At 41.1% G+C, this 26846-nt stretch overlaps 1 protein-coding gene across 1 annotated transcript in view; it reads left to right on the plus strand.

Annotated features, from left to right (window-relative positions):
* Positions 1 to 26846, plus strand: part of LOC127380384 (sodium channel protein type 5 subunit alpha-like) — a 217929-nt gene that overhangs the window by 148622 nt on the left and 42461 nt on the right. The window contains exons 18-19 of the mRNA XM_051609169.1: positions 11497 to 11643; positions 18492 to 18612. Of these exons, the coding sequence (XP_051465129.1) occupies positions 11497 to 11643; positions 18492 to 18612 (268 nt within the window). The remainder of the gene's footprint in view (positions 1 to 11496; positions 11644 to 18491; positions 18613 to 26846) is intronic.

A 26846-nucleotide genomic window follows, 5' to 3' on the forward strand; every position in this document is an offset into this window, starting at 1 on the left:
CAGCTTCTTGCTATTTCCCTGACTTCTGTCATTGGTCACAGGAGTGAAGAGATCAGTACCTGCCCCATCTCTTCCCCTCATGAGGAAGCCAGAGACTGCAATGAGGTCACCCCTCAGCTTCTTCTTCTCCAAGCTGAATAATCCAAGTGACCTTGGCGCCCCTCATAAGTAATCCACTCCAGACCCCTACACATCATTTACATTTTCTTTGTCAGCTGAAGATCCTGTAGTATATTCTGTTCATCATTCACTCACATCAGTCCAGAGCCACCCATCACAACGGAGAGGCTAAAGGGAGGCTGATCTCAAGTAGAAACAGAAAGTTGTTGATCCCAATGGGCTAAATCAGGATAATGATCAGCTCAGCTTACAGCTCCTGTGCCATTGCTGGGCTCTTCCTGTAAAGTCAGAAAACTACTCTAAAGCAAGCTTTTGTGGCTCTGGGAAATGGGCCCCACAGTGTTACACACAGCAGTTTGAAATTTCAGATGATGAGAAACCTTTCTGTGACTGCACATTTTCCTCTGAGTAATAGAAATGTCTACGTTTAAATTTCAGCTGCCATTTCTCTTATCAAAGCTTACACTGGCAGCAGCCGTCTTCCTGAAAGCTACCAATTTGTGGCACTGTCACTGAGAGGGTTTTGAAAGAGTGAGACCACCTGATAGCTTCTAAGTCTCCTTTGATTACTGAGATACAGGTGAGAGGCTTTGCTGGCTCGAAGAGGTGGGAGACAGATGTCTGCAGCCCACACATATGGTGAAAGGATCAGAAAGAAAAGCTGAATGTCAGCACGGGTGCAAGAAGCTGGCAAAAGAGGAGTGAGGCTGAGAAGGATCACTTGGAACTTTGTGAATTCATCTTTATAGTGTGATATGTGTGTTGATGCCAGTCACTGCAACATTTTTGCTTAGGGCTTAACTTAACCCCTTCTTTGCCCTGCTCATAGGGCTGGAGAAGTCTCTCCCAGTCACTCCACAGAAATTTTTCAGGATTTGATGAGAAGTTTATCTTTATAATGAGAACAAGAATAATCACAACATCATCCGCCTTGTCACACTTCAGCCCCAGTGACCAAATAACCTTCTATTACATGAAAATTATCTTCCATTTTTCCTCTCTCTTTGAGATATGCAATTTTAAGTATGGGTTGTCTCACCAGGAAAACAGCTCCCAAAAGCTCAGCAGCAACCAAAGCAACACACTGGTTGTACCATCTCAAGGTTGTTTTGGGCTCTCGTTTTGGCTCCCTAAAGCATTGAAATGTGGAAATTATTTCCTTGAACCTCCACAGAGTGTCTTGTAATTGCTCATAAACACCATATTTTTATGTGACCTCAACTTTCAGTCTCCTGAAGGTGTAAGAACCAGATTATGGAGACAGTAAGGTGATGGGACAATTCCAAATGCACAGACCAGTCCACCCGACGCAGAGGATCAACCCTATTACAACTTACCTGCAGTTTAATTACATTAAAAGTTTCAGACATCAGAGGGGTTTGTACAATTTACATTAGATATAGAAGTCCAAAGCTTAAATCTTAAAAATTCCTGCTTTAGTATTGCTTAACCTTCTAGGTGCCCTCAGCTCTATCCCAGAGTGGTGTGTGTCTGTTTCACAGTGACATCACTTTGTGCTTCAGAGGAAACCTGTGATTTATAGACTAAAAGGAGGTCCCAGATGGGTAACACTTGGTGTCCTAATCAGTCCCCAAAGTACATGTCCTGCACTTATGCTGTTGAACCCCGTCTTTCGGTTATCCCAAACCTCAATGGTGTTCAGGTCTTTCTACAGCCCATTACTTTTCTGCACTGATGAGTTCCTACAGTCAGCACATTTTATTAGCAGAACCTAAGGAAATGCCTCTACACTTTCCTTGTTGTTTGAGTCAGCCCAACAGGGTTGTTATTGTTTCCTCCCCCTTTAAAAATTGAATTCCTACCTAACCTGCCTTACTCAAACTACTGCCCTCAACTTGATCTGTCTATAGTGTGCCAGTGAGAAGATAACCCACGCTGTGCTGGCCAGTGGATCTTGGCCACAGCAGTCTGGAAAGCATCTCTCCTTCTCCCCCTCTGCTGCAGCACAGCTGAGCACGGCCGCTGCTTCCTGCAGCGGTAACACCTTTGGATCCTCCCGTGCGGAAAGCAGTGCCCAGCCAGCAGCACTTGCCTGCTTGTCTTCAGAAAATGCCTTATTGATTTGTTCCAACGGAGTGGCTAATTGGGTCATATGGAAAGTGCTGGCTGCCTGCTGCCAGGACAGAGCCTTTGAGGCTTTCTTACCCCTTCCTTGGCACCAGGCACGCAGGCGGGAGCGCTGCCGGCTCCCTGCACGGCAACTGAGGCCCAGCTCCCACCACGGCTGATTTGTGCCATCCTGAGACTGCAAAGCCAGTGGAGGGCTGGCCCATCCTCTTCACCAAGGCTTACCTCTGGCTGTCGAAATTCCTGAACAGCAGAGAGTTGTTGCTGTGCCTGTTAGGGCTCACCTTTCCATGACCTGTCCGGGAATGTTGCCTGCTGGAAGGGCCAGTGTCTGTCGTTGCCTCTCAGCGTTTCCCAGCTGTAGAGCTGCACTTCTCAGAGGGCTCTTCCTACACCCCTCCAAGGCAGAGCAGCACTTCTGCTGTGATGTCCAAGAGTTTTGGCTCTGGGTCTGCCGAGAGGACCTGAGGGTTTGCCTGGATTTTGCACACTGAATGAGTTATTAATTGCTCCAGAGCACTCCTTGCTTTCTTAGTCATATTGACACTTTTTTCTTTGTTGGCTCTTCTCCCATATCTGGGCTCCACTAAACACATCTCCCAGGAAAACCAGTTTTCCAGACTTTAGGATTATTGCTTAGGGACATGGTTTAGTGGTGGACTTGTCAGTATCTTAAAGGTCTTTTTCCAACCAAAATGATCCTTTCATTCTAGATGAGTAATTGCCCCTGTACGTGTCAATGACAGAGTTTGCTGCCACCAAAATCCGTGTTCAGTGTTACAATTTCTATATTGCCCTGGACAGTATCAAAATCCCAAGCTTTGATTCACTTCTTCCTCATATTTAATTCAGAATTACTGATTCATTTTAGTTCATTTGAAAGGGTGAAATTGTTTCAGATGGATTTTCTTTTTTTGTGTGTGTTCCTGCCAGTAAGAGATTCATCATTTTGAGGTCAAAGAGAACCATTTGGATGATCATGTTTTAGCTTTTTCATAACACTGAGCCAAAGACTTCAACCAATAATTTCTGCACAGAGCCTTGAAGTTTATTTTAGGTATGATACATCATTTGTAAGACAGAGAAAAGGAGGAAATGTCTCAGGTAACAGAGAATTCACCATTTGCATCTGGTCCCACATCTGTTTCCTTTGTACACAGTGGAAATTTTGCTGTTCAATTTCTGTGCATTCTAGACCTGCTCCTGAAACTGAAGTGATTCTGTAAAAGTCAATAGAATTTTTCCAGGTTGACACGAGGGTAGCTGAAATTACTGAAAATTATTATAAAAATGCCAGTGCATAAAGATTTTGCTATAAAATAATTTGTGACACTGTCTTATGCTCCTAATAATTCTACCATCTATAAATCAGAGATACCAGGAAGTCGTGTTTATTTGACAGGGTACATTAATTTCAGCCTTTTACTGCAGGAAATGCACTTTATTGTCAGCAACTGCAATGCCTTTTCAAACACTATTTATATTCCTCCTGTTTTCCGTTCCAGTCTGGGGGACACAGTTTTATTTAGTGCAACTGGATAAAATACCTTTGAATTCTGTTGATGACTCCCCAGTTCTCACTGGCAGGAAAGTGAGCCTATGTGTACATGTGCATGCAAGATGCAATAAATCTTACAGCACTCTTTTTCTCAGCTTTATTTGAGTCCATATTTTTCTGATCTTTAAGTAAGATAACAAGGTTTTTCTCATTATTATTACATACATATTTTGCCTGGATTTCTCATTTTCTAAACTGTATGTTTTGCTTTGCATTTCTTGAAAACTACATAGAACTCAATTATCTTTAATATTCTTTTTTTTAGCAATAAAATGGAATATTTCTGTATTTATTGTCTTCGGGAGAAGAGCAGCAAAACCATTAGGAAAAGAATAAGGACTGTAAATCACAGCAGCAGATTTAAAGCCAGAGTTAGTGACTGTGATGATGTTTGCCTGGCAAAGTTTTAGTTCACTTTTGTTCAAAATGAAAGAAAATACCAGGGTAGGCTGCTTTCAGGACAGTTTTTACTGTCAACAGCCTCTGCTGAGCAGCTGTGGTTTCTGGCCAACCTTAACCCTAACCATTCTAAATTTTAAGGGCCAGATTCCGGTATTTTTATCCAGATTTGAATGTCTCCATCTTTGCTTTTACCTATAGAAAGACCTTTGTGTTTATTTTGTTTCAGTGGGATGAAGCAGAAGGGGAAGATTCTGTATCAGATCCCTGCTGATGTGATTAGAACAGCCACACTGGATCAAAGGTTTTAGGTTGCTTTGTCAGTACATGGTGGCAGGGAAATATATTTGTCCACAGCATAATGCCTAAGGTGCAGGAAACACAGGGAGCTAATGGAAGAGAGAAAGAGGGTGGGGGGGGAATAATAATAAAAAGAAGGCTGGCATTGAAAGAACTGATATCAGGCATAGCTGACTTGACAACATGCATTTGGACAAGTGCCCAGACCGTGGACTACGTGTCAGTCACAGCCTACTGGGTGCCATTTCCCAGTATCCATATCCTTCCCTGAAGCAAAATGCTGCCTAGAAATGAGCATTTCTCACTATTTCTCCCTTTGGTAAAGAAAATGCTGACATTTAACATTTTTTGGACAAAATGAACAGCAGCCAGTTCCCCACCAGCCCCTGTGCCATGTGAGACAATGTGTGCATGTGTGTGTCAGGGCATTGACATTATGTTCATTAATTATGGTCCAAAATAACATTTAAAATAATGGTTGTTTTATTTATCTTGCCTTTTTTAATGATCAAAATATTAATGCCTTGTTTGGGTGAAAGGTTGCAGATTACTTCAGGCACCCACACTCATGGCACTTTGAGGCAAACTTCCAGAATTTAAACTTCCATCAGAGAAGACCATTAGTTTGAGTTCTTCATATTATACTGTGGAGAGATCCTAATTACCAAAAGAAACATAAAGTAGAGAGTGATTAAACTTCAAAATGCAATTTAGCAGAAGGTATTAGCTTGAACTCTGTACAATGAACACTTATGAAACACTTTCACTGCCTATTTAAGCCTATTGAATTGATAACAGGCTAAATTAACTTTGGCAGTCCATCTTTTTGCCAAGTTCTCTCACTTAGTCTCATTTCAAGAGTCAACTCTTGGAATAATGAGTCTATGTTTTATTATGGGCAGTGTTTTGCCCAGTGTGGGCAAAGACCCTCAAGGCAGGAGCCATCAGAAATGACACACCTCACTCCTCCATGACCAGAGTTGAAACACTTGAAATGTTCTGGATTGATCTAGGAAGGAGCCCTGCTGAACTGTTCTTTCTCTTCTTGAGGGATGACATTTGGCAAAGCATCCAGCACTTGTGCAGAGACCAGCAATTAGTGACTGTGATGATGTCTGTCTGGAGAAGTGTTAGTTCACCTTTCTTCAAAATGAAAGAAATTACCAAGGTAGGCTGGTTCCAGGGGAGTTTTTGCCATTAACAGCCTCTGCTGAGCAGCTGTGGTTTCTGGCCACCCTGAGCCTTAGCCATTCTGCATTTTAAGGGCCAGATTCTGGTATTTTTATCCTGCTAAGGACTCAGTGAAGCATTATTTTTTAGGACAAGTACTGTGGCTTTCTTCCAAATAACCTCTGACTTTCGGGAGGGGGGAGGGGGAAATGTGTTTCTTAGGTCCACCAGGAGGACAAGTTGTGTGTTTAGCTGCAGAGGTGTAACTTCAGACTACAACGGCCTTAAGTCTGACAGACAACAGCTCAGCTGGAAGCTCCTTGAGATCTGTAGACAGATCCAGATTGGGGGCATAATTTGATCTACCCAGGAGCTGGGCAAGGGGCCAGTGCTGGTTCTGAACTCAGACACTGTTGCATTTAATCTGTTTTGCCAGTGTTGCTCTCCTGCAACAATCTTGGTCATCTGGGTTTTGATAAACAGGGTCCCTATAAAGACTGGGTCATCAAGAAAAAGAAAAAAAATCCAGATGGACTCACATGGCAAATATGAGCAGCACCTTCTAATCCTGACATTTTACTGCTCCCTTTGCACCAGACTGTTTCGGACTTTTGGGGAGACAAATAGCAAGAGAGAATGCTTGACAAGGGCTGAAAAACTGAACACAAATCAGTCCATGAAACCAATGTCTGGCTGTTTCTGCTGAAGTGGCACAGGATGGAGATTGGGGATCACTAGTCTTAAAGAATCAAGTTTAGACTTTCCTGTTTTCATATCCCCTTGGAGGAATTTGCAGATTTAAAAATATGTACATGTGTTGCAAACTTAAAGTAGGACCTCACACGCTTCACATCAGTATTGTAAACACAGTGGGCTGCTAAGAAACTGCTCTTGAAAAGGAGTGGAGAGTGACACGAGTCCTCTCTGTGTCTTAGCTGTGATCCCAGCACTGTGATGTGGTATCACTCCAGGTTTTCCTCTGATTTCTCATTAAACTGAGTAGTAGCAGTTCTGCTTTACAGAAGCAATTCATTAAACCAGGGTAGAGAGATTCTCAAATGTGCACACTTAAAACTAACAGCTGCACAGCAGCCCTCTTTATTCCTAGCAGAATAAGTGATATTAATCTTCCCCTTCTCACATTAAGGAAGCAAGGGGATTTTCCTGATATATTTGGCGATTTTGCTTCTTGGGCTAAATGTGCAGAAAGATAAATCCACTGATTTCACTGGTGCTACAAGGATTTACATTTATTTGTGGAAAAGGAGAACAAAGATCATAAATTATCTGTTCTGATAATAAGAACTCACAAGTCTTTTCTCCAGTTTGTGGTTATTTATTTCTCTCTCATTTTAGCTCAGATTTTTCAAAGCTTTTCGGAAAGCCTGAGTACAGCATATCTGAGAGTTGTCAGCCTGACAGCTCTGCAGATTGTAGTCTCCTGTTTATTTTACACACTAAACAGGTGCTACCCAGGCAGTAATGCAAGCTCTCTGTGTTACAGCAGCGTTGCAATCTGCCCTCTTCTCCTCTTCTGTGGAGGTAGGATATAAACAGTTTGGTTTTCATGATCATTTACTTCTTGGCTCCTTTGCAAAGGAAGGGTGCCAGTTACTAGATGCAAACTGTTGCTGAGAAAGGATGCCAAGTGCTACCAGGCACAGTAATTTTATGAAACCCATATCTGTCTGCAAGGAGGGACACAAACATCAACAATTACTTTACAGAGTAAACAGTCCTCTCGTAACTACATATGTCACACTGATGAATGGGGTTTGCCGTACATTGAAAGCTCCTCAGACTCCTATTATGGTATCTGGAAACTCGCTATAGAAAGCTTTGCAGGTTAAAACATATTGTCATTTATTAAATTGCTGCTTTGTTGAGCTGCATTTCCTGAGGAGGCTCAGTTTCGTAGTATCAGTCCTCTATGAATGGCTATAGCAGGAATATTTCTGTTGCCAGCATCCTTGCCTGCTGCTGATGCTTCCTCTGACAAGCAGTGTCTCTTGGTAAATTAGGGTCTCACCTAGATGGCGGAGTGTGTGCAGACTGTTTTGTGGGGAGACCAGGACAAGCCTTCACATCTCTAAGTCTGCACCTGGAAATGTCCTGACCATCTAATTTCTGGAAAGTGATGGCAGAACCTGGAGATCTGTAAAATCCCATTAGTGTCTCAAAACTGGTCTTCACAGAGACAAAGGGACACATGAGCCTGGTGGTGAGCAGAGAAGACACATAGGGTTGAAGCTTCCCAGTGCACAATAGACTGAGGAAAGGGCAGTTTGTATTTGTACTGTCCCACCAGAGGCAGGGGATACCCTGTACAGCTTGTAAAATAACTTGAATGAACTTCATCCTGCCACATCCTTCATCCTTCCTTGCTGGCTCTGCAGTGGCAGTTGCAAGGGGGGAGGGCTCTAGAGCCAATTCCCATTTCTTGCCTCCCCACTTGCTTGGGAGAGGAAGCTTGCTGCTATCAAAGGGTTTGCACATCATCTCTCCCACGAAAGCTGTGGCCAGGGAATCAGGAAACAAATGTTATAAGCTAGGGTCGTGATCCAGGGAGTGAGTGAAGCATCAGGAAAACCCGTTTGAGCTGATCACTTTCTGAAAGGCAGGTCCTGGGATCTTCTTCTAAATTTACACAGGATGGAAAAAAAGATATTTCCATGGGGAAGGAATAAAAGGAATCCATGCTGGTGACAGGTATTTGTCTTGTTTTGCCAACAGCAAGTCCTGGTTCCAAAGGAGAGGCATTTGCACTAATCCCCATTTGAGCCTGAAACAATTAAGCGATCTCTGCTTTTCAGAGGCAGGACACAGTGTGGAGCCTTTGTATTTATTTGTGTCAGCAAACAAGTATGTGGGTCCGTGCACAAACACACTTGAGATGTCACCCAGATTATGCTCTGTTTTCAATCCAGTTGCTGTTTTTCTAGTGCTACAACTGACCTGCAGCATGCAAGGGAGCAACACTGGGTCCACAGTCCTCCATGTGCTGATTATTGGTACAGTGTTGGCAGATCATCTCTTTTAGGGCCCAGATCAGAGCAGAGGTGAGCAAACTTTTGGTGTATGCTCTAAAGGAACTGAGGTCTGTCCTGAGCTCCCTACCATCCATTTGCTTACGCAATGTTTTTATGTTGCTGAATGGTTTTACTTTATGAATTATGAAAACAACTGAATCAATAAATATTAACATAATGTGTATTGCCTTGGCAACATGGCACTTGATACAAAAATTAAAACCAAATTATATAAACCACCCACAGTGGGAAATTTTACAGGAGATAAACCTGCCATTGCTGCCAGAAGAACAAATCATCTGGAATCAGAACAAACCCAAACAGTCTGAAGTTAAACAACATAAACCAAGGGCACCTTTTCCCAGACAGGTCTGTGCTGATCTTCAGGTGCTGTGTGCTGGAAATGGGACCACTGCATCCCATGAGAGTTGCTTATCAGAGCTGGCATCACCTGTTTGCAAAAGCTGACCTGACTCCCTAACACTCCTTTTGGGATCAGTCTACACAACCAGACTCTTTTGAAGAGTTTATTTCTCTTAGAGATTTTTCTCCCACCTTACAAATTTGCAGGATGAGTCTTAGAACACATGATGATGAAACAAATCATTGTCTGAGCACATGCACATATTGTCCCCCTGGCTAATTTGCCAGGATATATTTAGTCAGTTTTATTTAACCTTAACTGATGGGATACTTGGTGCAAGTGTGATTTTTGGGAAGTAGCTAGGTCCAAGTTTCCTGGAGTTTAGTCTCTATGAATGTGTTGCTAAGTCTTGATACCACACAGAGGAGTTAGTAAATAGAGAATTGGTGTTAGTCTGGCATTTGACTTGAGCTTAATGTGATAATTTGCCTAACAACTTGAGCATTTGTCAGATCATCTGGGTTACACAGCCTGTTCTATACACTGCATAGTTTCTGAAGAATCTTGAGTGCACAGCCTTTCTGCATAAATGAACTTGAGACGTCACCTCAGATTGCATTGCACTTTTAACATGAAACAATTGTTTCTGTTGTTTTTGTGCTATAACCAATATCATGCCATTAAGATTACTCACTACTAGGTTGTATGAACATTGCATTAAAAAAAAAAAAAACAACAACAAACCTTTTCATGGCTGAGTGCCTTACTTTTGCATACTGTGCCTTCCACACTACCTTTCCCCTGAGTATCACACTATTTCCAAAGATGCACCTTAAAGATTGTTGCTTTTTGACAGGGACAGACGTGTAACTCAGAGATCTCTGGGCTTTGTTCTGAACTGTGCCTAGAATTTGTATGTAATACATTCTTATACAGAGAGTACAGGCTTGAATGTGCATAATTTAATTTATTAAAGTTAGAATATATTTTAGACCACATGCCCTCCAAAGCAGGAAACAAGTAATTTAATTTTAAATTAATTTGCTTGAAACACTGAACGACATTTGAAAGGCCTGGTACAAACCTGAAAGTCCGAAAGCATTTCTGTGGAGAGCAATTTGCTTAACCAACTGCTTCCTTTGTGTCATCTGTTTCTTCAAATAGTTAAAAGTGAAATAAAGTGGGTTTTTGCTCCTGGTACCTCTTGAAGGAGTTCCTGTGGTGATGTGGCTTTAGAACTGAGGCAGGTAGGCTGTGACTCCCTGGGGAAAGGAAACTCACTTAATACACGAATAACATTGAATGTCAGCCAAGCCAAGGCAAAAAAAAAAGGTGGACGTGAAAGTGAAAGATAAATAGGCTTAAATAATTACTGTTGAAATCCTGTTATGCTTGTAATTTTTTTCTCAGCATGGAAGTCCTGCTGTAAGCAGTTCAGTGCAAGTCTTTGAAACTGGCTAGAGTTTTATTAATATTTTAGTAGCAGTGTTAGTAATTGCATGAATGATGGTAGTGCTGTGATGAACTATGGAGTTTTCAGAGAAATCCCTCTCTTAGGTGAATCAATAAAGCCACAATGATTTGCACCAGGGGAGAACCTGGGCCTCCAGATGTAGGGACCAACCCTCCAAACATATTTGCCTCTGCCTTTAGTTCCTGGAGCACTTTGAGAGCTCAGCAGCAATAATCATCATCCCAGGAAGAAGTGGCTGGATTTAATGGCACCACTCCTGCTAGGAAGCACTGGGTCTAGTCAGACATGATAGCAGAAGAAAAACTATTGCTCCAATTCCAGAGTCCAGTCCTTTTCAGTGAAGTACTTAAGGATGTCCTCTCCTTTCAACCTGTGGTTAAGTTGGGATCAGTGAGTTCAAAGTAAAGTGCTTTGCTGAGTAGGAGCTGTGTACGTTTATGTGTTTACCTGCAGATTTTCCACATCCACTTTTAGATACCTTTTATCTCTTCCTGTGAACTTTGCATTTTCCTCTCCTTCAGAGTGTATCTTGTCTCCTCTGGGTGTGTTTTTTTCCACACCTTTTGAAGCAGATTTGTAGCACAGCATTTGATGTAGCACTCGTGCTCCTCTCCAGCTCTGAGTGTCACCACAACTTCCAAGTACACCCCTCGGTTAGTTGACTGAACACTGGAGGAAACTTATGTCTCAAAACCAGACTCAAAATGGACATTACAAGGGTGTTTCTCCTGTCCCAGCAACAACAGCTCAAAAAAATAAAGGCCTCTTTGTATTTCCATTTTCTACAGCCAGATATCTTGACATATCCAGTCATTGAAGCTCAAAAGTTACAGCATAAGCTTGTGTTAGCTTGTTCCTTACCATTTTTCCTGAAGTTGTCATCTCCTGACAAGTATAGTCCAGGCTATTTTCTCTTCTAGCTGGGGAGTTCTCCTTAAGAAATAAGTATGCTATCAAAGAAAAAGAAAATAAACCCATCTAGGATTATTTCCAGCAGGAAAAACAGCTGCAGCCCAGGGGGCAGCGATGCCAAAGCCCAGGCGGCCGGAGTCAGAACTCTGAGATTTGTGAAGAGTTAAGTGAGTTGCACGTGGATAAACAGTTGAAGGCTGAGCCACCACCTCCAGTAGGGCCAAAAGAGGTAACAGAAACAACTTTCCTACCTGCTACTGCATGCAATTCGTCGCACCAGCTCTGTAGTGCATGTCACTGATTTATGTGGGCTTTGTGGCTTGTAAAAATGTGTGTTTGTCCAGTGGTAAGAAAACAATATTATGTAGTAGGTATTGCAAGCTTAGGGAAGAAAAGAGAGAGTTTCATTGTTGTAAAAATAATTGGAAAGCTTGGAAAATGTGCCTTAGAAATTAAGGTGGGATTCTAAGAAGCTTTGAAAAAAAACAACCACAAAGTGATCTGTAATGTTACTGTCTTATTTTAAGAGCAATATGGGTGTGTTTGCTCACTGAAAAGCAGCTCTAGGAATGGCATCTGCTGACTTGGCAGATCTGTACCTAGAGTTCACTGGAGGGTATCTGCTCTCTGTCACAGATTACCATTTCTTTTCCTCTTAGCACTTGGACCCAAGAAAGGAGCAACAATTTAAGTAGTTGACATGAAGACTAACTGAATAATAAGCCTTGGTATCATTCAGCTGATGTTCATCCAAGTGTAGCTCACTCATTGCTTTTCTATGTGTACACATTGACATTTATTTTCAGTTTGTAGGATTATGTTGTCCTCATAAACATGAATACCAAAAATACATGTCTTTGTACAGTACACTGACTCCAGGCTTTAAATTCCCCATATCCTACTCTCTAACTTGCTGGGTTTTTTTTTCCATTCAGCTTTAGCAATTTATTGACATAACACTGCCTTTATTATTAGAGAACAATGGATTCCTCTCTTTGAAATCAGGAACTAGAGGTTTTGAATGATGTCCTGGGAGTTTGAGGAGCTCCATAGCTCCTTGAGATTGGAACCAGTGGTGATTTTGGGACTGAATTAATGAAAAGGAAAAGAAGATACGGTATCAACATGCATAACACCTCCCAGTTCTGCTAGTAAAATGCTGGCTAATTTGTGCCAGCAGGAGCAATTCCATGGAGAAATTTTGACAGGACAACAGGAAGCAAGCCCATCACAGAGCTAGAGCTCATCCTCTCCAGACCTGCTGATTCATATTACCATATAGGGTGGAATTTACTGGAATTAAATGTAAACATCTGCATTTGAACTTGTCATCTGAGGCCCTTTTACAGTCAATGAGGGTCTGAAGCCAATGTAGTTAGGTACAATGTGTCCCATCTCTGACAGAAATCAACATTTAAATTAGGTCAGATGAATCATCTTCTAAAAATGTCTGTTTCTCTCTATTGACTCTAATGGGAGTCCGGGGTAACTAGATGAGTTGTACACTTAGGCGAGATAAATTCCACTCACAGAAACCAGAAATCCTCTGGCCATGAAGCATTTCTTCAAGGACCAATCCTCCTTGCCAGAATACTTCTTGTCATATGGAACTTGCTCTTCAAAAAAAAACTTTAGAGGAAGGAGACTCAAATATTTGATATCTCAGTCTCAGAAAAAACAAACAAACATATATTTACCAACGAATCCCCCAAATTTAAAATAATTAGACACAGCATTATGACTAGGAGAAACTGGAAGACTGTTTCAGGAATTTTTATCTCAGGGAATTAAGTATCCATGTTTTAATGTCTTTTGGAGATAAATAAAACCTGTTGTCCTAACATGGAGCCTGGAAAACTATGTCCTTTTTTAGTGCTATAATGAAATGTCATGATAAAACAAGAACATTCTAGCCTTGATATTCAGCAACGTCGTGATAAAGAAATTATCCTCATTTCCTCACTCACCTTTCAAAGGGTCCTGGGACCCAAATGTCACCTTTCGATAGCAAAGTATTATTGATTCTATTTGCAGCTGCTTAGAAAGAGGTGGAGGAATATGGCAACAATCCAGGGGTGACTTGAAATCAAGCGGAAGCTCACATGAGGCTAGGAATGCCAACATAAAAGAGCAAAGCCCAAAGGATGCTATTTTTGAAGGCCAGATCTTGCGTGGACATTGCATACTTATGGTGCTCCTATTCAGAAGTAATCTTTGTGCTGGCAGACAAGGACATGCTAATCATCTTTTTGATGAATGTCCCAAGAACTTCTGAGTAGCCAAATAAAGGCAGTAGCAGGTTTGATGTGCCCAAGAGGCAGAGCTTCAAGTGATTCAGTCAAGAGCAGGAAAAATTAAACATGTTCTGAATAAAACACTGTTGGTGACAGTAAAGGGTACATTATATAACAAAAAAAATTCATCCTATATAAATCATCAGAAAGACACCATAGAAAAGAAATTATTGATGTCACAGGTGAATAACACCTCAGAGAACAAGCTGGTTGAATTTTCTACCAAAACACTGCTTCTTAAAATATTTTGTAGTGCTTTGCTCTATCTATCTTTAAATGTATAAGGCAACTTAGGTTTCTTCATTTACCAAAGGAAACAATTCACTTGCTTAGAAAATCTCGTGTCTGGCTGTATTGCTTTAATAACCAGCATGCCCCACTCTCCCTATTTTTTTTTTCCTTTCAAAGTACCATTTCATTTTTAACTCTTATCAATTTTATCTGCCATTCTCTTTTCATTAATTAATATAACAATTTAATAGACTGTTGTTAGTTTTATTTTGTCTTTGGCTTACCCCCTAAAGTCACATGCCATTGTTCCTTCATTATTTAATGTAAATGAGTAACTCTGTCCCCTTAATCTGACCCTTTTTTACCTCTTTCTCTGCAACTGCCTCAATTGTTCCTTTTTGGAGTTGTTCTGCCAAGAATTAAGCACAATCATCCCAACACAACTTCAACAGAAATATAAGGAGAGAAAATGGTATTCCTAGACATTGTGCTTTCATATAGATTTTCTGCATTGTTATATCCTACTGCAAAATCAAGTTTCATTTTTTAATATTACTCCAGGTGACTTGGGGTTACAGGTTTCCAGGATTACTATTGAAATTTTCTCTGAATTCATACAGTTTTGAACTGTTTTGAGTCAAGTCTCAGGCTGCTTTCTGTCCATTTTTCACTTCTGTTTTCCTTTCTGCTTCCTTGGTTTCAATACTCTCTCCAATGTAATGCCATTGGCTAACATGAGGATTATATCAGTTAGTACCTCTTCTATATCTTCAGTGAAGGTAATTCTGGCTCCAGTGTCTACAGATCTCCTCCTCTGAGACAGTTTGTGTTGTATTTGGGTCCTTAGGATGTTTTTCTCCACACTGCAGTGGGTGAATCCAAACAAATTACAATTTATTTTAAAAGTAGACTTTTCTGTAATAGACATTGGGATATTTTCTGAAGGTTTATATATCATATGTTAATTTGGTAGATTAAGCCTGTGATCTTCAAAGGTGAGGGAAAGATGAAAGGAGATAAGAGAGTTAAGCATTAAGTAAATATCAACTTTCAATGAGGCTTCAGCATCTCACTGCTAATGGCCCTTTAAAAAACCCACTCAGATCAATTTGACACTATTACAGACACAAGAGGTGGGTGTGGAAGCCCTGTCCAGGGACTCAAACCAGTCACTTCACCCAGAAACATATCAAAAACTACCCTCTGCAGCATGAATTCATGCCCTAGTGGGAGGTTCTGAAGGGGCTTCTGATGGATCCCATTGTCTCTGCTAGGTATGCCTCCTCCACTCACTTATTTCAAGAAAGAAAGAGGAGATTCGGTATTTGTCTTCTTGCTGTCTTTTGTCCTCTTTGTACTTCATTTGTGCAGTTCCCTTAGCAGACAGGAGAGCCACCTCAATGCCTTTACATCTCTATGACATCTCACTCCAAGAAAGCACTCTCCATTTCTCCTCTGAGTCTTTATTTAATTTACTTTAATTACGAGCTACAGTGAGAGTTTAGTGATCTGTGATTCCCATGATTATTCCCTTTTCCTCTTCTCTAAGCTCAGCATTGTGTTTACTTACTGCTGCTCTCCAGGGCTGTTTCCAGTTGTCCATGAGTAGTCACTATTGATGTGGTGTGTTAACTTTGTGTATCGGATCCCTCGATGCACTACAAAGTGCCTTGTCTGGATCTGCTGATTTGCATCTCTTTCAGGCTTTCTAGATATTCCTCTGCTTACATTTCTATTACACTAATGGGCTTTCTCCCCTCTTTTTATTGATCCCCTTGTTGGGCTCTTTTAAAAAGAGTTTGTTTTCTTAGGCAACTGAATTTTGATTGGTTACATCTCCCTCATTAATTGTCTTTATGTCCCTAGATCTTTTCTTTCCATTACTGACTTCATGGAAACCTTCTTAATCCCTTTAACCTTCTGGCAAAGAGTAACCTTTGCTTTTTTTCCTACAAGCTTTCCTAATCTTTCCTTCCTCTCTCATATATACAGTTCCTTCTTTTCCAGTCCCAATTCAGACCCTCAAACCTTTATCTGTTTTTCTCTGAATCCACCCTTGCTGCCTCTTCTTTGGAGGCTTTTCAGAAGACAACCTGTCTATTTTGTCTTGCATGTTTCCCATCTCCCTTTGACACTGATGGATTCTAGTATTTTCTGAAAACTCCTTATGATAAATAACTCATGATAAATAATTCTTTATTCTTTAAGGTGTTTTCCTTGTCATCTATTATAATTGAACCATATTGTGTTCTGTGAATTTCCTAACCTGTATCTGCTAAATACAGCACTCTCATTGCCAATGCTATTGAGCTGACATTGTTGTCCCAGTTTTCTTTGGTTTCTGTCAATTGGTAAGAATTATACCCAACAAGGCCTCTTTTCTCATTGGAACCCTTATTTTCTGCATTCTACAGCTGCATATGATTTAGCACTGTTTCAGTGATCTGTGTTTTGATGTCTTAATAACAGAGCAGATAATGACTAAATGCATTCCCTAATGAACAGTATCAGAAAGTTCTGACTATGCTAAAACTTGGTATGATGTTTTATTCCACCATCATATAGTGTTGGTAGTCTGTAGAAAATGGGCTCTGCATGACAACTGCCTTCCAAATATGGATTTTTTAGAAGATTTATTCCTATATTTGACCTGTGTTTTCTGCTCTGACTCTCTTTTTAAAAGGTATCTTCTTGATTGTTTGCAGTCCTTTTGAGTAGAGCGTTAAAAACCTAAGCTAAGATATGACCTTCTGGAGGCTGCAGCTAATTGCAAACAAGTAGTTTCCATCCCCACTTGCAAGCAGTGCTGGAATGTTCAGTCTGGCCCATTTTACCCCAGGTTCAGCATTTCTCTGAATTCAGCTATAAATTTTGCATTGACTGTGTATACTGGAAAGCAGAGGGCCCATTTTAGCATTAATAATAAATACATAAAGCTGCACCTATTCTCTAACTCCATCACCACCATCCTCATGAAAATATTTTATATGTGTGTGCTGTCTCTCATACAACTATCTCACAGGTTGTTTTAAAGCATGGGTAAGTATTGTTGTCCTCATTTGTTTTAAATGGAGACAGTATTACTGCAAGAGAAAGCACAAAAAGGTTTCAGTAGGTACTCAGAGAACAGAAAAAGACAGTTAACAAATAACCCACCTCTCCTGACTCCTGTTTGTGGCTACTTTGCATTTATATGACCCATGGAAGACACCATCTTAGGCACCACTTGTGCCAAATACTGCTCTAATACAGTCAGAAACAAACTGTGAGCAGGGGCTGGCAAATATTAGATCTTTCACTTTAGCAGCCAAGCTAAATAATCAAGTAAAACATAATTTTGGATTAACACAAAATAGAAATGGTTGATTTTGAGTAGTGAAATAAAATATCAGAAAAATAATCCTCTTTTCTTCTAAAGGAAGTATTTTGACACTATCAAAATAAAGTTTTAACCTGAAATGAAATTTTAGTTTTGTGTTTGAGTGATACATTTAATCTTGTATCATATCTTTTTTAATAGCAAATTCAGCCAAAATTTCAACTTCAGCTTAAGATTTTTATCAAGTTCCTTTGCTATATTTAACCCTTTTTTTTTTTTTTGTAACCTCTAAAACAATTTTTTCAAATAATATATTCCCCATCAATTTTTACGCTGATCTACTCGAGAGTTCCTGCCCTAAATAGATAAGACAACCAGTGCTTCAGGGACTGGGCATATCCTTGTCCCCATTTTACAGTGGAGGATTTCAGAAATGCTGAATTTGAACAACACGCCTAAGATGGTGGAGTCAAATGTTTCAGGCAAGTGATAGAGCATCTGAAAAGTGTCCAAAAAGCCACCTGTCCCTCCTCCTGTGTCACCTTGAGATCAGAATTGTGTGAACAAAAGGCTTGGTTCCCAGCATCATTTGGTGGGAACAAGTTATCCTGGGAGGAGGCAGCCCTCTCACACGTGCATGCCTGTGGCATCGTATGGCTGGACCCTGGTGACAAAGGGACTTCTGCTCACCTCAGAGGAGAACCTGTGGCAGCAGGGAGCAGAGCGTGGTCCTGACTGACAAGGTGCAGATTTCACCCATCTGTTGTGGGTGATGAGCCTCAGGAATGGCACTGCAGAGACAGGAACCCAACACAGGTCCTCAAATCCATCCTTCAGCATTCCAGGAGCTAGGTCCCACTTCTGGTCACCCCCATCTGAAGGTATGAGCTTTCAGGATGTACAAGGCTTAAAAGCATGAGTGATTCAGTCCTTCCAAGCTTCCACCTACCATTATTATTCAATGACTGTTCACTATCTGCGATTTGCTCATGTTTTCTTTTAAAAAGTAAGTTTTATGTGTTAACTGTTTGTTGTTGTTCTTGTTGTCCACTGGTCCTCACCACCTCATAGGCAGAGCTGTCACTCCAGGAGTGGGCACCGTGTGAAGTGCATGGCGATGTCTGTCGTGGTGGCTTTAGCTGGGATATTAGTTAGGAGAATAAAAATTCAGCTACTTCCTTCAGGGCGATTGATCAATTTATTTTCCTCGTCTTTGCCCTTGTTGACAACAAGCTTGATGAAATCAGTCTTTCTGAAGGCAGCACGGTGGACTTGACAAATCCTGCAGAACTGCTGGAGCAGATCCCTGAGTTTGCTGAGGAGCTGGCGGAGCCTGAAGATTGCTTCCCTGAAGGTAAGGGCCTGCATGTTTCACTGTGATGCTGAACCAGCAATTTCTTCTGACCAGGCATGTGCTTTGTACAAAATATTTTAATTAATTATTTTAGCTTGCAATCATTCACATTTACATAGCTGCTTTTAATACCCAGATAAGCCACCATTGCATTAATTTTTTAATCACAAACCTGCTCCAAAACACAGGTCTAAATCCCATCAGAAGACCTGTTTTTAAGTCAATCCAGAAGGTAAATAACATCTTAAGTTCTTTTTTCTCTAGCAATTATTTCCTCTGTCAGATTATTCATTTATTTTTAAATCTGGATTAGGTAAAATGTGAAGCCAAGGTAAAATAGGGTTAGCTGAATGTTATTGTACTCCCTTGAAAATTCAAATATTATTCTAAATAAAAACAGGGTTGCTCAGATGGGATCAGACAGAGATGATTTGCTGGGAATATGAATGCCCCTGAAGTCAGCAAAAATGTGCATCTCTATATGTGTGAGAAAGATGATTGAATGAGGTAAGGGAGCCCTGCAGGGCTTACAAATGTCCCTGGGATCTAAACATTTTTTTGGCAGCTCTGCTTAAAAGCAGTAGCCAAAAATTAATGCAGTTGACGGAGGAAAGCATGGTGCTGGCCTGGAACTATTCTAGACCATACAGTTTCATGTAGAAATTAGGTCTGGTGTTTTCATTCCTTCACAATATATTTCTTAATGAGGTTTGTGAGCAGCACTCTATGCTGTGCTCTGAAAAGTGAGAAATTATATTTTAATAGCTTAAACAAGCCAGTGCTGTGAGACGGACGCTAGTCAGATGGCAGTTTACAAAGTCAGAGACTGCGATTGGCCATGATCCCCTTCCAGTTTTTAAAAGAAATAAGATGGACATCACACAACCCATCACTTCATTCAGTGCCCAGCCCTCATTCAGTCCCAGAGCAGTAGAAGTCTGTAATTTGGAATGAAAATATCTTAAAATAACGAGAAGAAACTCCATCATGCAGGACTCTGTCAGTACCAACCCTGTCTGTCAGATCTTCTCCACTGCTGGCAATAAGACACAGAGTAGCAAGTGGTGCTCATCTAGACAGCTCACTGAAAGCCTTAAACCTGTTCTGAAGCTCACTGGTCATCCTGACACCAGAAAAATGTAGAAATGAAGGCATTATGGGCTGAACCCCAAGCTTGCCCTGTGTTACACTCACCCTACCAGCTCCTGCTCTCTTACCCCTGAGCATCTCTGATCCTCCTTTTGCCTTTTATTCCTCATCTCTCCTAGTTCCTTACCAGTCCCTGTTCAAGTCAGAGTATTTTCCTCTTCTCTCAGGGTATGCCAGCTAAGCCTTGAGCTCTGAATGGGAATTGAAGGAGAGAACCTGCTCCCAGCCCTTGGCCCAGTATAGGGTGTCTTCGGGGACTGCGGATGCAGTTGCAGGCAAAGTCCTCCCGAGCTCTTCTTTCCTGTGCAGCACATACCCATGCAGGGGTTTCAGAGGCTACTGTGTAGGCTAAATGTGATCACATTCCTCATGGATTTAGCAAAAATGCATAAACCTGATGTGTAGATGTCCCTTTGTCAAGTTTCAAGTCAAAGTTCTGTAAACTGAAAGTCCAATGGTTCTTACTGCAATGACATTTAAATTTTAGTTTGTTTATGCAGGGAAGCAAAATGTTTTTCCTACTGTCTTCTATTAAATTCCTTCCAATATTTTTACCCAAATTTGCTATTGCAATTAGACCTCATGTAGTTATAATTTCAGTCGAGTTTAAAAAAAAAAAGCAATAAAATAAACAACAGTCTAGTTAGATAAGGTATGACAAGGTTATGAAGTACTAAAATGAAATTACAGAAGGGCAGGCACTGGGAAAATTATCTAGTGTTGCCTTTGCTGGCTTGTAGTAAAGTTATACAACAATATTGGGTATATTTGGGAGAATGACCAGCTAATACTTGTGAAACAAGGAGAATAGGTGAGATGAAGAGCAGGGGGAAGGGTTAAGTTCTTACCTTGTTAGCTCACCAGCTATCTAAGTTCAAACCAAGACATTTCTAAATACATCCAGCATAAGTTGTGTCCTGAAAAAATATGTTCTGGATTCAGCCCCCTTTTTCAGATAACAAAGGCAATGAAGATAATGCATGTTCTTGAAATACTTGCTGAAAGTTTGCTGAGGTCACAGTTTTCCCGGAGTTGGGTGACCCAGATAAACCATAGGTCATTTTTCTTGGGGAGACTTGTTAATTTGTTATCATCTCAAAATAGCTTTGATTAGGGTCAACAGGGAATATTCTTGGGTCAGGAAATGTGAAGCCAAGGTAGGCTCCCAGCTCTGGCAGCTAGCAAGTATTGCTGGGAAAAACCTGATAGAAATGGAGAGATCATTCTTGTTGTCGGTTGATGGGAAACCAGCATGTAGGCAATGCCAGCTATTTGGGTACTTTTTCCTCCAGATGCCTTGCAACACTCCAGTCCTGTTGCCTCCATTGGTATGCGTCCTCCGCATCAGAAATCACTATCTGTTTGGCCACTCTCTTCTGTGTCTCACAGAAGGTCATCCAAAGAAAGCCCCCTGGCCCCAGCACGCTTCTCTCTCCCAGACCCTAATAGGAGAAAGTTTTCACCAAGTCCTTCAGCATAATTCCCCGGGCAGAGCCCGCTGGCAGGGGTTTCAAGGAGTATCATCTGGTGGTGGTGCGAGAACGAGCCACCTTGCTCAACGCGCGGTTGATCGCAGCTCGTGACACCGAGGACGCCCACAAGCAGCTTTCCAAGTGACCATTTAAGAGCAATTATCGCAGCTGGAAAATGCCACGCGCTGCAGGGAAGTCACTCAGATTAATGGTGGGACCCACGTCATGCCCTCCCCAGCCACAGTCAGAGGCTGTTTAGCAATGAAAAAACAAACAGGAGCTCAAACAGGCCATTAAACTGAACAAATCTGAACAGAGCAAGGGGAACGACCACCAGATGATGTAGAAAAGCTGAGTAAAACCAAACCAAGCCCAACAAAACAGGTTAACTGTCTTCCTAAGGAAAAAAAAAATATCGCAGAACAAAATAAATTTTTAAGGTCTCTTTATCCTCTAGCCATAAGATCTGAGATACAGCTTTTTTTTTTTCCATCAGAGAGGGCTTGCTTTTCACCAGGGTGTGTAATAATAAGGTGGGGGTTAATGGTTTTAAACTGGAAGAAGGTAGATTTAGGTTAGACATCAGGAAGAAATTCTTTACTGTTAGGGTGGTGAGACACTGGAACAGATTTCCCAGGGAGGCTGTGGATAACTCCTCCCTGGAGGTGTTCAAGGCCAGGTTGGATGGGCCTTTGTGCAACCTGATCTAGTGGAAGGTGTCCCTGCCCATGCAGGGGTTGGAAGCAGGTGATCTTTAAGGTCCCTTCCAACTCAAAACATTCTATGATTTTATGATGATTCTATGATTCTATGATTCTATGCTCTTATTTTGTTGTATAAGTTTTCAGCCATCATAAGACTCTTAAGGTCCTATTTCATGCACAGAATTAAATTAATTTGGGTTGCACAGGACCTCTAGACTTCAAATTATCCACCCCTTTGCTCAAAGCAGGACTGCCATAAGTGGTGGCCCTGGCTGCCCACCTCCTTTGCTTCCAAGTGTCACATCATTATTTGTAGTGACCTCTGAGAGGACATGTTTTGAGGAGAGTAGTGCAGATAAACAAGTCATGTACCCTTGTAAAGCCCTTGAAAGAATAAAAGTACCTGGCAGACTGTGGCTTTGTCAGATGCTGTCTTGGCAGCACCCAAGTTGTAGTACACCAGAAAAGACTCACATCTCTGTGTGTGTCACAGGTACCCAAAGGTTGGAGACAATGATGGCAAATCTTTTCTGTGTCAGCCCAGTCTAAAACCCAACCACAGCAGTGGGTTGGTGGGGCCAGAAGTCAAGACATGGGTTGAATAAAGAGGGTCTGCAGAGATCAGGTTCCCTCTACACATGGGGAGACAACTGGTGCCATAGGATGGGACTACAGCAAGACTTACTTTCTCACTTGAGCATACACAGCTAGCTAGATTAGAAGTCCAGACTGGAATATATTTTTATATATATACAAACCATGTTATGAATACCTGCCTGCTTGAGTTTATGCTGAGGAAGCTGTATTTTCTTCGTGTCAGACCAAGGAAGGCTGAAACGAGTATTCAAAGCTAAGAAAAATATTGTGTTATTCTGAAAGTGAGTGTTCCGGTATTTGGGAGCTTTTGTGTAAACATAAGTACAAAATTACTTTGATTTGAACACAAGGTACCAGACATACTGGACCACAGTACAGAATAAATTAATTGATCTTTGTGGTTTACAAGAACAGAACCAAAAGCCAAATCCAGGCAAAATGTATCTAATAATTTTATGTACATTTAAATGTATGTGTTGATGTGAACAAGCAGTGGATTTGTAAAGTCTTTACTCATGAGCCTGAAATCAATAGGCTTGGCTGTCGTGCACTCAGGAGAAAGTTTTTGCAGCATAGTCCCCACACTTGTAAAGAGATTTTTTTTCCCAATGCACCAAGGTAATGCAGTCAGGTCTAACAGCTCCGTGATTATAATGCACCAGGCTAGGAAATGTGCATGTGGAACCAAATGAATATTTACACAAAATGCATTGTGAATTAAATTCCTCCTGCCTTTTTTAATTTTTCCTTCCCCTTTGAGTAATTTGTTTATCATTGTGGCAGATGCTTAAGTAAGAGCTTTCTCTGTCACACCTGCAGTGGAGACTGTGATTTAGGACACAGTTTAATCTGCAGTGTGTGATTGTGCTATAGGACACCCTAGTGACTGAAGGAAACAATTCCCTTCTTATGAAAAAACAAACAAAGCCTAAACAATGTCATGGTATAGAGATGCATTTGGGAAGGTTTCTTGGTAAATAGGTCTCCGTTTCATGAGAAATATGTAAAGTGAAAACAGATGTTGTTCTTGGACAAGCTGACCAGCAGTGCAGCTCAGTAGAGCTTCAGCGACTTACAAGCAACTAACTCAAACCTTTGGAGGGACTTTTTCTGCTGTTCTGAGTGTCTGTTGAGCAGTAACCTACTACCCAAAAGGCTGTGGTGGAAATGAGTCAGTTTGCCCTCAAAAGAGATATAGCACAACATGAACTAAGTCCTGACTAAATTACAGGATGGTTGGCTTCTTCTGCACAGCTCATTCCCTGCTAGCACTGATTTTGGGGATAGCACAAATCTATGAGACAAGGCAGAATGAGTAATGGTGTTATACGAAATGCCGAAGGATTTATTCTTGCCTTGAAACTGGCTGTGCTAAGAGGTGTTAATAAATAGCCTTCTTCGTGTGGATAAAGTAGCTTTCAAAACCTGAAGCTGGGGTCTGCTGGCTAGCTGCCTTATTGTAGAAGCCACCTGGAGCTGTGATTGCTTAGACCCTCACCAGTCATGCCTTACACGCATTGGAATGTTTTTGATCTTTTGATTTCACAGAAATGGGGAGAAAAAAAAAATTTAAAAAAATCTCTGAATACTGACCAAGGTCACAGAAACTTTTTTATTGGCTTGTGTGAAATTTCTAATTCAGCATTTAAGCTTGGGTCAAGGTCACCAGAACATCAGGCTACCAGCATTACCAGACCAGAAAAGCACAGGCATGAAATAAAAGGCAGCAAGGGAAATCAGAAATTTGAAATAGAAATACAACTTGACTAATTCATTGGGAGACCTGTTTGTGGTCAGTTTTCTTTTTTTCTTTCAGTTTTCTTTTTTTTTTTTCCTGTCTGATTTATGAATAGCTAAAAATAGCATTTCATCTGAATTGGAGCCAGCATGATTATTCACGGAAGTGCTACTTGACATTAGTAATTGTATGAGAATCTGGTCTAAACATTTCTGAATTGAGCCCAGCCAAAAGCATGGGATTAAATAGCACTGTGATTTTGGGCTGACTCATCTGAGATGCTATTTTTGATTTTTCAAGGTATTACTGTCAGTAACTAGGACTTTTTTTCAGGCTGTAATTGCATGAAAGCCAGCAAAGAGCATTAAAAAAAGAGAAGAGAACAGTTGTCCTAACTGGCTTCCTGCCTTTAACAATACCTCTCTGTACCTGTACATTATTAGATAGAAGCTGACTGAATCAGCAATAGCCTTGTTTTTACCATTTTGTAAGTATTTTCCATCACAAATGAAGTGACTTTGGAACTCACAGTGCCCTGCTCATTAGTATTTAACTTGAAGCTGATCCCTAATTTTAGCTGTGCCTGGGCTCAGGTAATCAGTGTAGTGTAGTGGAAAGACAGAGACAGGGAATAATTCATCCAACTGTCTTAGGGTGGGGAAAACCACTTCCTGGAAGATCCTAACCTTTTCCAACAGTACTAACAGAGCATTTTTACTCTGTAAAAGCATGACAGAGTGTGTCATACCTGTTACTAGCTGAGCCCAGGAGTTCATCTCAAAGACTGAAAGGCCAAATATCCATCTAGGAAGTAGCTTGGGAGAAAAGAGGGGAAGGTTTCTGGACAAATTTTTTACATCTCAGAAGTGCTGTTTTGTTCCAAATAAAGTTGTTTCTGGGAACAAGGGAGGCTCATGGAAAATGTATCATTTTATTCTCATAGAATCAGTGGTTACCTCCAGCACAAATGGATATTTCTGCTTCACAGGAAATACGAACATTTAGATAGTGAGCAGCCTGTTCATTAGGCTTTTCACCTAAGCTCACATCCTCCTGATCCAAATTTGAGTTGACAATGAGGTGGCCTTTGCACCTGTACCTGTCTACAGGGTGTGGACCAGACACCTGAAAGCTGGTAATGACCAATTTTTGGGCAGCACTGCTGAGAGATATAACTAAGCCACCTTCAGTCATGTCATGCTGGTGGGATTGCTCTGCTTGGGCATCTCTAAGCAAAGCTGCCATGTGAGTATGATAGCTCAGGGATCCTGGTATCTTGCAGTATTGCAGGCCTGAAGTCTGTTCCATGTACCTACTCCCTAAAATATACCCAAAGCACATGCATAACCTTCTCTGAGCATTGCACTGGTTTTAGAATTAAGTAGTGACTAACATGATAAACTTTTATCCCTCGACATGATTCTCTGGTGTTCAGCACTGAAGTGCTTAGAAGGATAAAACTTCCCTCTGCATTATGTTCTTCTCAAATAGTTTGAATAAATTAGTGTGTTTCAACTGAACCCGGAATTTCTCTGAATTCCAGAATATACTGGTAAACTGGGAACAGGTGTGGGTCTGCGTGACAAAGGAATTTAGAGGACAGGTAGTTACTTGCATCACTGTCCCATTACCTTTGCCTAAATAGTTTACTGACCTGTTAGTCCCATATCAAGACCTCAAATATCCAAGAGCCTACACCTGCCAAACGTCTCAGAAGTATGAGAAAAATGGGAGATCTAGGAAACATCCTACAGTTCTGCTTCTCTGTAGCAGGCATATGGGCTAAGAAAAACTTACAGAAAATGCCAGGAGGACCAGAGGAGACTTAGCAGCTCTCTCTCTCCTGGCAGAGCCTCCTGCCAGCAGAGCTTCACTTCCAGCTGCTTGGGAATCCCAGCACCCCGGTAGTTGCACTTGATCTCACATATCACACACAGCTCAAGCTCCTCTGTTATGCCACCTTGAATTAGCAGCATCTGCTGCTTGCGTAACCTTGGAACCCTTTTTTTTCCCCCCAGTTCCCTTGCCTAAATATTATTTTTACTTGCACTAGCATTGCATAGCATCACCATAGTGAGACGTCCTCTCTTGTCGCTTCTGAGCAGTTGTTGCGTGCTTCAAGATGTGTTGGTGACCTTGATGACCTTTCAGCTGTGGAAGCAGTTGGCCTGTGATTTTTTTTCACATGATGGGACTGATAAAGCTCCATAGCTGTCTCTTTCTATACAACACATGAATTAAACATAGGGTGAAAACAATGATTTTGAAAATGAAGTGGTTTCTGAGCATCATTCTCATCAGCAAATGTGAAATTTTAGTCAAATTATCTGACATAAGGCTGAATGGCCATCCTGGAAAAGGACAAGACCTGGATACCAGGGTTATCCTCTCACTCAGTTTTAAGTTCTTATCCAACACAAGGCAATGCACAGGGTGTGCTTTACTGGGTTTTTTTAAAATGGTACAGATGGATCTGTCCATTTCCAATGACAATATACTTCTGCTATAGCAAATGACTGTTGTTAAGAAGACTAAAAATGCCCATGTTTTTGCCTATCAGAAAGCCATGTGTGG

Source organism: Apus apus, chromosome 2 (assembly GCF_020740795.1).
Source record: "Apus apus isolate bApuApu2 chromosome 2, bApuApu2.pri.cur, whole genome shotgun sequence".
NCBI classification, from domain to species: domain Eukaryota; kingdom Metazoa; phylum Chordata; class Aves; order Apodiformes; family Apodidae; genus Apus; species Apus apus.